We start from the raw sequence: 12,350 nt of genomic DNA, 5'->3' as shown, positions 1-12,350 counted from the left end.
CAATGAGATAACAATGACTGAGCAGTTGAATAACTTGAAGGGCACAGAGAGCTGCAGGGCTCAGATCACTCCTGTCTTCCTGGTTGTCTCCTGAAAGAGTTTTGAGCTAAAATAATCATCTCTTCCCGCGATGGTCCCCCTCTGAATGTTTCTCCCAAGGTTTCTGGCCCGCTGCCCGTGGAAGCTGGTGGTGGCAACGGGCACCAGCTCAGGAGCCATCGCCCCGGCTGAACTACAACGCCGCGCTGATTCATAAACAGAGGAAGTACTTTAGCAAACTGACTTTTCCCCCTTTTCAGCTCAAGCCTAGTGATTAATTTAACTTATTCTTTTCCTTTGCAGTCCCTCTGGCTTCTCTGGGCAAGAGTATGACAACCCAGACACAGCTCCTCTGACTTTAATGGTGAAAGGCTGGTGGAGCGGGGTTTGAAACTCAGCCCTCTTTCATGCCATCTGCTTTTAACTAGCGGAGCAAGGGAGGTCCTGGGAATAAGCGTCACATGGCACAGCAATCTAAAATCAGCCCCGCTCATTTGCAGGGATGCCAGTCAAAACTATGGTTATCCAACAGTCTAATTAGGAGCTATCACTAGAAGTCAAAACGACCTTTTGGAAAACCTTCTCATTTTGTCTGGGAAAATGCCTTAGTCAAAGGCAAGTGCCTTTTCTGGAAAGCCACAGCTCCCCAGCGCCGTGAAACCACGCTGCAATACTGCAGCAGCCATTGTCTGCAGACTGGACCTTTTCAAGCTCCAGATCTGGTGCAAGTGCAGAAACACCCCGCACCTTCAGCTGGGGTCCGTGCAAGATGGGCGAAACTCTCCTGCTGCTGCTCTTCCAGCACCGAAAGACCCGGCTACCCCTGCCAAGCTGGAAAACAGCTCCAAAGGCGGCTTAATTAGGCCGCTTCAGTCGCGAGCCCTCCAGCCGATCAAATGCTCAGTCCTCTCCATTCAATTAAAGCCCTGCTTGCCCCGGACTGCCTGGCAAAGGGACAAGCAAGATAAGGCACCTGGAGTTTTACAACCTATCACTGTAAAATAATAAAGGCAGAGAAAGCTCCTCGGCTCACACCGGCGATTCCCTTTCCGTAACAGGGCTGATAACTCGCGTTTGGTGTTATCAGAGTCGTCTTCACGTAACCCAACTAGCTCTCTCCCGCCACAAACGCCGGGACGCTTGTCCGCTGGAGTAGCGTCTCCCTCGTACGCTATTTATTTCACTCCACTTTCTAATTGGATTTGTGGGGGCAGCACAATGGGGCTTTATGGCCAAACTTTGTTAAGTGCCAGGCCGAGCGGAGACGTGGACAGCAGCCAAAATGGTGCATTTCACGCAGGCGCCAAAGGGCAGTGCCAAGCTTTTCTGCGTCTGGTATCTGTGTTCTTGGCTCTGCTTTGTTTGAGAAGCTTGGAAGCAAAACTCCTCGTAAAGAGATATTCAAACAAGTGAAAAACCAAGATTTTGCAAGCTGCTATCAGATACCTTGGAAAATTGCACCTCCTCCAGTCTGGCAGTACCTCTAATACCTGCTCCCATCGTCCACGGAGCGTACCCTGCACGGGACAAGTGCTTTAACACACTGAGAGTGCACACCTTGGTTTCCTGCAAAAATAACTCGCGCACACTCGCGAAGCCATCCCGGCATCTGCAGCCAAGAGAGAGGCGGTTATTCACAGCTAGCAATGAAAAAGTTCTTTAAAGTTAACTTTTTCTCTTAAAAAAAACCCTCCTCAAGCCTACTTTGGAGGCTTCTCCTCCAAATAGAGCTCGCACACATCAGATCTAATTAGATTCCATCACCATCTGCACATGAAATGTAAATCAGGAGTTGCAGAGACTTAAGAAAAAAAGGGAAGAATGACCACAAGGAAAAGGAGGGGTGTAAGGTTGGGGAGGGGGTGGAGGGTTGGGCATTCTGGGAAGCCATACGTGATTAGTCACACAGCATTAATCTGCCTCCCTTAACAATAGCTGCCGAATTTCGACCGAATCCCAGCTGTCGCTCTTTGAATGAAAGAAAACAAGATTTAGAGCGTCAAGCGTTGGTAGGGGCTTCTGTGCAAAAAAAAAGTGGCGTGCATTCATTAGTGGCTCACAAAGGGACCCAGCCTTTGTCCATTAAATTGCTCATGTGCCTGATTGATTTGCTGATTTATTTGCACCAAAGGGTTGGGGGGCTCAGCTTGGAGAAGGGGGCGGGAGGTGCCCAGCTACTGGGCAGAGTAACGGCACCCAGGCAGATTTGCAAAAAGCAACACACATTGTCAAGGGAAACTGCCATTCAACAGGTTGGGATTGGAAATGCCTTCAGGTTCCTCCGCCGAGGACTTCCTATTTGGAAATTTGGAGTGGGTGGGAACGTCTCCCCGCCTGCTCTCAGCTCAGGCCACGTTCAACAGGCAGAGGGGAAATCTGGCCGGAAAACAGAGCCTTGCCCATTCACATTTCTTTTATGGAATAGTTTTAAAAAGGGAGCTGGAGTCTTATTCATTTCTCTTGGTTATTGTTCCCTGGGAGCCTGGAGTGAATCGGCCATCGCTGCGGTGGGTCGGTTGGTCCTTCAAAGAGTCCCAACGCTTTACACATCCGTTTCCCCACAATTGGCTTGGAGAAAGCTCCTGCCCGGGTGCCAGGTCCTGCCAGGAACGCCGAGCTGGACCGCAGCTTGGCACCGGCGCTGGCAGGGCTGCGGGAGGAGGTGGCCCTGCTCCCCCGCCTGCCCCGGGTGATGTCCCACAGACCCACGGACATCAACAGGGCAGCACCAGCAGCCAGAGCCACGCCATGAAATCCCTCTTGAACGTTTATTGGAGATGTACTGGACACCGCACCACGAACTGCCAGGGTGCAAGGGACTGAAAGGCAGCGCTTCGGGGCCAGGAGGGAGTAGCTGGAAGACAGACAGCCTCCCTCCCCACCCGACGGTCCAACGAGTGCCGCGGGCCAGCCTTACCTCCTGCTCCATCAGCAGGGCAGTCTGCATAGGTTAACACCAGCAAAACATGGCCCTTTGCCCATGTTTTTCCACCCAGCTAGGAACAAAGCCCGATCCTGCCAAACTCGCAGCGACTCCTACACAAGCAGGTTATTCTTGCCACTCAAGGAAAGAAAACGCATCTTGCCCTATTAAATCCAGAGCCTTCAAAGCAAAGTCAACATGCATGTCAATGCTTTGGTCGGGGGAGATGAAAATCCTCTGGCTCCTCCATACTTACTGGCACACCTCCGTCCCGTTGAGAAGAGTTGCACACTTGCCCCCGTTGAGGCAGGATTCGGCAAGCTGCATGCACCGTAAACCTGCAAACAGAAGGAGAGCGTTAGCCACAGCGCAGGTCCCGGGTGGCAGTGGGAGGGGGGCTGCATCCCCTAGCGTCACCCGGAGCGGGGACAGGCTCGCCGAGCCCCCTGGAGCGCCCTGCCCCGTGCGGCCCGGTGAGAGGGGGGCTGCAGCACCCGGCAGCCCCCACCTGCAGGGTGATGGAGGTGAGCAGGGACCGCACGGCCCCAGCGCCGAGAGGCTCACCTAAAAATAAACGCGGGGTGGGCTTAAGGGTAGGCTCTGCCTTCTCCTCCAGCGGGAGGACTTACAGAGAGAAACCCCAGACCAGGCTCTTGAGTGACAAATGCCATTTGGGAAAAACCATCCGCCCGAGGGCCCATTAGTTACCATTAACTCAGTAACAAAATGAGTCGCCCGTCACAACCTGCTATGAGTAAAGGTTTCATTGTCTGGTCCTCGGAGCCAAATTCTGCACAGTTACCACAGCAACTCCCTGAAAGTACCAGAATCGCTTGCGATTTCCACCCCAGCTCGCTCTTCCCCTTCTCTGCCCCGCTAGCTCTTCACGGCAACCGGTTCTGCGACACGCGTGTGCAGCCAGAGCAGTTTCACATTGAGCGACTACAGCTTCGCACCGCCGCCGCCAGAACCAAACTTCTCCCCGGGACGGCTGCCGAGCCCCACGTACCCTGGGGACACCCCGCTGCGCTCGGGGCTCTGTCCCCAGCCCCGCACGTCCCACGGGGGATGGAGCGGGGTGCTGGGGGCCACTCCGGCCTGGCAAAACTTTCTGCAAACTTTGCCTCCCAGGGGCCGGGCGCCAGGCACGGCTCTCAGCCCAGGCTACCCCGGTGCGGAGCAGGGTGAAGGCAGCCCCGCTGCTTTCCCTTCCCCAAATCCTCCCAGGACACCCCTGCTCCGGGGGAGGCTGCTCGCTTGGCCCCGGGGCGGCGGGGGGAGCATCGCAGGGCCCCGGCCCGCCGGGACGGGCTGCTCCCCGCTCCGCCCCGCACCTCCGGCCACTTTTAGGGCTCTTTTCCCCGGCCCCGACCGGCCGCCCCCGAGGGTCGCCCAGCGCTTTGCGGCGAGGCACCCGGACCCGCCCCGGGGCCGGCGCCGAGGGGGGGACCCGGGGCGGGGGGGGGGGGGGGACCCGGCTGACTTTCAAGAAACAGGAAACCGAGAAAAATTTGCAAAACGGTCAAAAGCTCTCGCAGAACAACAGGCAGGAGCTCGGCCGCCCTGCGCGCCCCTCCGCCGGGCCGAGCCCGTCCCGAGCTCCGGCTCCCCCGGCTCCCCGCCGCGCCCTGCTCCGGCCGCCCGCCGCACCGAGCTCCGGTGCCCCCGACGGCAGCGAGCGCAGTTCCCCGCGGCACCCCGCGGTACCGAGCTCCGGCTCCCGGCCGCCCCCAGCACCGTTCCCCCGCCACCTCCTCCGGGGCACCGAGCCCCGCTCCCCCCGCGGTTCCCACCCTGCTCCCCCCGCCGGAGCTGAGCCCGGTCCCCAGGCATCCCGCGGCACCGAGTCCCGGTTCCCACGGGGACCCCGCGCCCCGGACCCCCCCGAAGGCGCCGCGCTCCGGCGCCCCACGGTGCCCGGCCGGGACCGGGGCAGACGCCGCGCCCGTCCCCGCTCTCGGCAAACTTCCTGCCGGGCGCTGGGGCGGCCGGTCCGGGCCCGTCGCGGCGGCCCTCACCTCGCGTCAGGGCGGGCAGCAGGAGCACCAGGAGGCCGGGCGCCAGGAGCCGCTCCATCCCGCTCTGCTCCCGCCGCTCACAGCCGCATAGATCCGCTGGGCCTCGGCCGAACCGAGCCGAGCCGAGCCGAGCCGGTGCCGGTAGGCGCTGCCCCGCCGGTAGCCCCAGACACACCGCGCCCCAGCGCCGAGCGCAGCGACTCCAAGCGCCGGCGCCTCCCGCGGCTGCTCAGCCCCGGCGGGCCGGGCCGGGCCGGGCGGGAGGGCGGGGGGGCGGGACGGCGCGGGGCGGGACGCCGCGGCACGGCGCGGCACGGCACAGCACGGCACGGCGCGGCACGGGACGGGACGGGACGGGACGGGACGCTCCTCCCTACCCAGCCCGGGGGGCCGCCGCTGGGAACCCCCTTTCCCGCCACGGAGCGTCCCTGCGTGGGACGGGAGTGGGGCTGCGGGGTCCGCGCAGCCCCCCCGGGCAGCACCAGTGCAGCCCCCGCCATGCAGGCGCTGGACACCGCCGGTGCAGCCCGCCCGGGCAGCCCCGGACACCCACAGTGCAACCCCCCCATGCAGCCCCCCCCCACCCCGCAGGGCAGCCCCCCATCCCCAGTGCAGCTCCAGCGCAGCCCTCCCATGCAGCCACCGCAGAGCCCCAGCGCAGCCCCGACACCTCCATGCAGCCCCCACATGGTCCCAGTGCAGGCCCCAGACATCCCCAGTGCAGCCCCAGACACCTCCAGTCCAGCCCCCCCACCCCAGCCTTGGTGCAGCCTCCCCCATGCGCACCCTGCATAATTCCAGTGCAATTCCCCCCGTAGTCCCAGTGCAGCCCCAGTGCAGCCCCCTCCCAGCGCCCGTGCAGCCCCCTTAACCAACCTCAACCAACACAGCCCCCCCAGTGCAGCTCCCCCAGCCCCTGCACAGCCCCTGTGGGCTGCAGCACCTGCTTGGGGGCCGCAGCCGGACCCAGGCCCCCAGCCTGACCCGCAGCGTGTCCGTGCAGGGGCCCTGGGCACATAAACCATGGGGACACACGGGAATGGGGGACCAGGGCTGGGGCTGAGCATCCCCTGGGGGTCACGGGGGAGCTGGGCGCAGGGTGCGCTCAGGGGTACGGGGTGGGATTCACCCTCAGACCTGCACCACGACGCAGGTGCGCGCAGGTACGCCGAGCCACTTCCTACCCGCCTTCACCATACGTGCAGGCAGCTGCCTGTGGAGCTGGGGTCGGATGTTTTTTGTTGTGTGCTGTGAACTAATGAACTCGCAGCGGAGCCCTGGCCAGCTCAATGCGCCACATCAACAAATAAACAAATAAATTAGGAGAAGCAGGGAAGCCAAAACCGGGAGGCAGCCCGACAACCCCCAGATGTGCGCAGGCTTCCCCATGTGAGCAGTGCTGCCTGTGGGTCCCCGCGCCCTCATCCCTGTGTCCCCAGAGCCCCGCTCCAGCCCCCAGCCATCGCTGTGCCGTGGCAGAGCCTGGTACCCAGAGAGCACCGCTGCTGGAAACAGCCCGTGTGAGGGTGCTAATAAGTGATGCTTCCTTGCGGGGTTGTGGGGGCCAACCTGCTCAGCGAGGTTCACCACGACACCGGTCCCCTGCGTCACGCCACGGCAGCCGGTGTCTGCCACTGCGGTGCCTGCAAAGGTGGGGGGCAAAAGCTCGGAGCACAGAGAATTTGGGGTACTAACTGCCCCAGGGATGAGGGCACCTAAATCCCATTGGGCTCCTGGGAGTCCCCCGGAGCCCCTCTGAGCTGTGGCTGTTGGAGGCCGTCAGATGGCTCTTTTTACAGGTCTCAAATATGGGGACACACAGGGCCGGCTGCTGGCCTTTGGCTGAAAGCTTGGGAAAGAGGAAGAGGAGCGAGGGTCAGCAACGGGTTAATGGGAAGGAGGTGACACCATTGTCATCTGTGTCTCTCATCACAGGGCACCTCTCCGCCAGCCCCCGGGCTCATCCCATCCCATGCCAGGCCCGGTGTTATCCCACTGCTTCCTGTTGTAAATTATTTCCAGAGCAAGTGTGAAACAATTAAACAAACCGAAGGGCAGAGGCTGCTCCTCAGATCAAAGGAGCGAGCCCTGCAGCGGTACCTCACTCCCGCACTCTCCCCTCCTTCCCTGCTCCTCCTGCATTCGTCGCTTTGGGCTCTAAAACAGTGCCCTGACGTGGGCTGGGGAGTCGGGGCTCTGAGCGGAGCACGGTGCCGTTCGGGGTTCGGGTGCTGCTGGGATCTCGAGCCACCTCTGAAACCTTAAAGCATCCCGGGGAGATGCCACTCGCTGCGCTCCGTCACGGCGGAGCAGGGGCAAGGCCAGGCCATCGGCGCGTTTCAAGAGCAAAAACAGATGCCAAAGGATGCGAGCGCTTGGCTGCAATGCCTCGTCACCCTCATTTTCTACCCTTGGCAGGGAAATGGGTGCTCCCCCTGTTTTGTCCTCCCTGCAGACACGAGTAGGATGGCAGCAACTGGGCAATGGGATGCGGGTCCTGCCACCGCCCTGGCTGAGCAATGTCCCTGTGCCACCATCGTCAGCCTCAGCAGGAGGCAAGGCAGCTGCAAGGGCAGCCTGAGGTTCCCACCGCTCGGGCTTCCTTGGAGATGGAGACTTCTGCTCTCTTTCTCTCCATCTTCTCCCTTTCTCCCTCTCCGCCGGAGCCCAGGGAGCAGGGAGCATCTCAGCTCTACCTGCCTGGAAATACCGGCCGTAACTTTGCCCGGGCTTGTTCTCCACATGCAGAAAGCACCGCACATTCAGCTTAGCTGAGCTCGGGGGCTTGCTCCCCGAAAGTTGAGGGAGCTCCCCCAGCCCCAGCAGACCACTGTGGCCATGCCTGGGTACATGAAGCCATCGGGGGCCCCGCTGTGCCCTGTGCCATCTGGGGATGGAGGGGCGGTGATGCCGCCTGCGGTGCAGCGTGGCGGGATGCAGCAGCAGGACCGGGTGGTGGAGACACCCAGCCCTGCCTGCTGCCCCAGCCCTGCCGTGGCAGGCACTGCCGGATAACCGGGTGTCCCTGGCACTGGGTGCCCTCGGGGTGCTGGACACTCACGAGCCTGGGGCCGAAGGAGCACGTGGGAAGCCACATGCGAGCCCTGGCCCCGGCTTTCCTCTGCGGTGGGGAGGGTCTGCCCATGGCAGCCAGGGGCAAGGCTGCGGATAAATGCAAACACACCTGTGCATGCAGCCGTGCAGCCATGCCACCTCGCCCTCTGAACACGAACGGTCAAATACATCTATTTACTGGCATCACTTGGGGACTGCCATGACCCTGCGGCAGTGGGGCGGCTCTGCACCGGGGAAGGTTTTGCCGTGGGGGAGGTACGAGGTTCCTCTGTGGTTTCCCACGAGCAGGACAGGGGCGCGAGCATGTCGGTGCGAGGATGGCTCCTCCAGCCAGGCGCTGCTGTGAGATGCTCCGCTTTAATCTGGTGCCATCCTTCCCCTGGTACAGGGGGGATCTGGTGCAAGATCCTCGCAGGGAGCCTCCTCGAGTTTCCTTCTCCCAAACGCCTCCCCCAGAGACTCCTACCAGTTAAAGAAAAAGGGGAGGAAGGGAAAAGTCAGCATTCAGCATAAATCTTTTTGCAATAAGAGGTGAATATGACATAAATCCAAACAAACTTTTTCTTTTCAGTGGTCTTCAGGGGTTAAAAATAATGGGATTTTAGGTACTTTTAAAAATAGCGTGCATAAAAGGCTTTAATAGGAACCTTGGCAACTGTCCATGTGATTAGTGATTTAAAAACATAAAACCTCCACACACGTTTAAAAGTTTTAATAAGTTAAAATTAAATGAGTGAAACTCTGGGAATATTTTTTTGTTACTGCAAGCTAAGAAAATTATGTCCGTTAAGCAAAATTTAATACAAATATAAACAGGTAATGCACATCTGTAAATTATTTTCATGTCTCCAGGGGCTGGAAAAAAACCTAAGTGAGACCAGCATTCTTATATATATTTTGCCTTGACAGCTCAGGAAAAAATTTGCCAAAAACCAGAGTTAGAGCACTGGGCTGGCGTGGGAAAGTTGGTTTAGTGAGAAATTTGCCCTAGGCTATTTAAATAAAAACAGGCGCTTTTTTAATGGCAAATGCCTGTTAAATACAACCAACGCGGCTTCCAATCGCCTGAGTAACTAGTGTGCCTATTCCTTCTTGACACTTTCATCTCTTTATCATCGCAATCAATATTTTGCTCTTATACATTCAGTGCAATAAAAATAGGACCGATAAGGCAGACATCAAACTGGATCTGTCCTGCTTTCCCTGCCGTGCTTGGTTTGGCATTCCTCCGCCGGCTGGTTTTTTGGAGCCGCACGCAGGGTTAGCCCTCCTCGCGCTGGTACATGCACCCGCAGCCTTGCTCACGCTCTCAAAAAAAGCAATTTTTAGTAATTAAGCTGAATCAAAGTGGGTAGAGCATCCTGGAAAGTCTGAGCAGATAAAAATACAGCCTGTCGTGGAGTCTGCGATGTAAAACTATCCCAGCCAAAGCTGCCCCGTAATGGGATTAAGCTGCGATTCCCCAGGGCACCAGAGAAATGAGGCTGGATTTGCAAGAATGGTCTCAATCCTGATTTTTCTTTTTTTTTTTCCCCTTAAATAGTTGAGTGGAGGATTGTGAATGGACGGCCATAGAATAAGTCACACCGATCGTGCCATACCTCCGGCACGGCGCTGATGGCAGCGCCTCCGGCAGCACGTGCCTGCGGAGGATGACTTTCCTCCTGGCAGCGCTGTGGGGATCGGTCCCACCAGCGTGTCCAGGGTCGGGATGGGACAGAGGACAGCCAGCCCTCGCTGCTGGGGGCAGAGGTTGGTGCCATGCGTGTCCCTGCCCCGGCACGGCTGCTGCGCCCGGGCTTGGCACCCGTAGGGTTTTCCTCCTCACGGGCTGCTGAAACTGGTTTTAATTGCAGGGTTGCTTCTGGCCATCGTTTCTCAGTGTGTAAAGTCAGCTTAGTAACTCTCACCCACAGGATTAGCGACAGGCGGGGAGACGTCCTGAAGGAGCGGATTTCCCTGCACTGTTTGTACCTGGGTGAAAGGTGCTGCTGTGCTATTGCGCTATAAAATCTGTGTCACGTTTAAAATAAAATGCCTTTATGGGCTGTGAAGGGAGAGCAGGTGTTGGGCAGGCATCCCTCAGCCCAGCCCCGGCCTCGCCGTCCCTTGCGCTGCGCTTATCCGCCTCCATAAAACAACTGAAACATTCGCTGTTGTGTAAACAGAGGCCGATGGCGTTTATGGAGCTGTGGGTGATGATGTGCCCGGCCCCAAGCCTGTCCCATCCCCGCGCTGCTCCCTTGTGGGTGCCGGGGCATGGGTGCACCCACCTGTGTGGGCTGGCTCCAGATGCAGGGCCCCCCCATCCCTCGCTGCATGTCCTTGTCCCCTCCATGCTTGTTCTTGTCCTTGCCTGCGCCCGGGTGCTGCAGACCGTGTGTCCCTGTCCCCTGCCCTCCCTCGCCGGGGCGATTCTTCAGGGTGTCACAGGCACCCAGCTCAGGGCAGGGGGTGGCTCTGCACCCACTGGCTCTCGCCCACGGGAGGGATGCAGGCGGTGACCCCGGCTCTCTCGAAGCGCAGACCCCAGCCTTGCCCCCAGCCCTGGGACTGTGCGGGACATGTTTGCACCCTGCGTTTCATGCACATCTTTCAAACCCATCAGTTTCTTTGCTTTTTCTTCCATTCCTCCTTTTCCTGCTGAGGCACATGGGACTTTTCATCATCTCAGCAAAGAAATTGCTCACCAGAGTGCATGGAGGGGCCAGGATCAGACCTCTTCTGATATTTACATTTAAATAATTGAAAACCATTGCTCGCAGCAGTGAAAACCCAAGCGTGATTCTCTGCGCACAAGCCTGGGCATGAACCTGATACTGGATTTCTGGACTGCCGCGCAATGCCAAGCACATCTGAGTTACGCTGGCATCCCCGCAGTTTCACCCAGCTCCGCGCTGCTGGGATTTGCCTCTCCCAGGGCAAGCACTCAAGAAAGACGTCATGCCGTGCGGACACTGGCTCTGTGCAGGTTTTTGGGCAGGTTTTTTGGGAGACGTCTCTCCCAGAGACCTGGGCATGCCCATTCTCGCTGTTCTGGCCTGGGGGGACTGGGTTGCGGGGGACTGGGTTGCAGGGGACTGGGTTGCAGGGTCCTGGGATGCCCCCGACACCGGCAGGTAGTTTCAGGGGCAGTTCAGTGCCAGCTCTGTTCTCACAGCAATGGGATTTGGGACCTGGGAGTTCCTGCGCCAGGCTGAAGCCAGCTGAAATTCTTAAGCGATTACAAAAAGAGGCTGAAAAAGCGCTTTCCGCACCCCAGCCCTTGCTGCTTGCTCTGTTCGTGGGCACTCCCACCCACCGCCCCCTCTTTCCTTCCATGGGGAAACGGGAAGATTTGGAGATGTTTCATCTTGCAGAGTGGCTGCAAAGCAGCTCTTTCCCCCCCAAAACGCATGCTGAGGGGACCACGCATCTTCTGTGCCAACGCAGGGCATTTTGGGCTACGGGCACCTGGGATGGCAGCCCTGCTGCCGGGGTGGTGTGGGGGCTCCTGCGTCCCCCCTGCCATGGCCGGGCACATGTGCGAGGGCTGCTGTTGGGGAACGCTTCCCACCCAGCTCTGACCTTGGTGCCTCCCAGCAAAAACACCTCCTGGAGAGGGGCCAAGCATAATAGCCAGTTCCTTCTACTCCCTTCCTTCCCAGGCAGCCACATTATCACAGGGCTCGGCCTCGAATCAAAGCCAGGCACACGAAGATGGGAACCAGGAGAAATCGGCCGAAAGATGCCGTTTCCGCTTGAAGAGGAGAGGCTGCGGGGCACCGGCTGCCTCCCCGGAGCCGCCTGCTTTGTCACGGGGTGCCCCATCGTGGTGGGCTCCATGCCCGGGAGGGAAGGAGGGAGGACCCCCCCAAACCACGCTTGGGTGCACCCAGGAGCCCCAGGAAAACCCCTGTCATGCCCAGTGCATCCCTTGTGCTGGGGCACTGGAGGTCCCCTGCCCCGTGCCGTGGTGGCTCCCGTAAGGCTGGCTGCGCTCGGAGGCTTTCATGGTGCCGCAGCCAGTGCCAAAGGGTTTGGAGAAGCCCCAGAGCCCATTCCCTGACCTCTGCCTGCTGGCAGCTGTAGGTGAGCAATTTATTTCCTGGAAAATCATTGCAGATTTTCTTTAGAATTAAACCGAAAAATAAATTAACAAAAAAACCCCTGTGATGCCACAACCCTTCATCCCTCTGTGGGGTCCTCTCCACAGGGAGGGATCGCTCTGCTTGATAAGGGCTGCTGCCTGCTGCATCCCTCGGCAGGACGGGGGCTCTCACTCGCGCTGTCCACCCTCGGGGTCCCGGCTGGCC

General features: G+C 59.2%; 1 protein-coding gene across 2 annotated transcripts in view; it reads right to left on the bottom strand.

The window, feature by feature from the left end:
- NOTCH1 (notch receptor 1) overlaps nucleotides 1-5,209 on the bottom strand; it is a 44,272-nt gene extending 39,063 nt beyond the window's left edge. Inside the window, exons 1-2 of one of the 2 annotated variants that reach the window (XM_087753090.1) lie at nucleotides 4,981-5,209; nucleotides 3,219-3,300 (exon numbers count right to left, since the gene is read on the bottom strand). In XM_087753090.1, coding sequence (XP_087609216.1) covers nucleotides 3,219-3,300; nucleotides 4,981-5,038 — 140 coding nt within the window. In that variant the 5' untranslated portion in view covers nucleotides 5,039-5,209. The remainder of the gene's footprint in view (nucleotides 1-3,218; nucleotides 3,301-4,980) is intronic. The other variant, XM_087753091.1, reaches the window with a different exon arrangement.
- Between the last annotated feature and the right edge of the window lie 7,141 nt (nucleotides 5,210-12,350).

This window comes from Nipponia nippon, unplaced genomic scaffold (assembly GCF_047370975.1).
Source record: "Nipponia nippon isolate SJK-2023a ecotype South Korea unplaced genomic scaffold, ASM4737097v1 scaffold_16, whole genome shotgun sequence".
NCBI classification, from domain to species: domain Eukaryota; kingdom Metazoa; phylum Chordata; class Aves; order Pelecaniformes; family Threskiornithidae; genus Nipponia; species Nipponia nippon.
The sequence above is the reverse complement of the archived record's forward strand: the minus strand, read 5'-3'. Positions and strand labels throughout refer to the sequence as shown.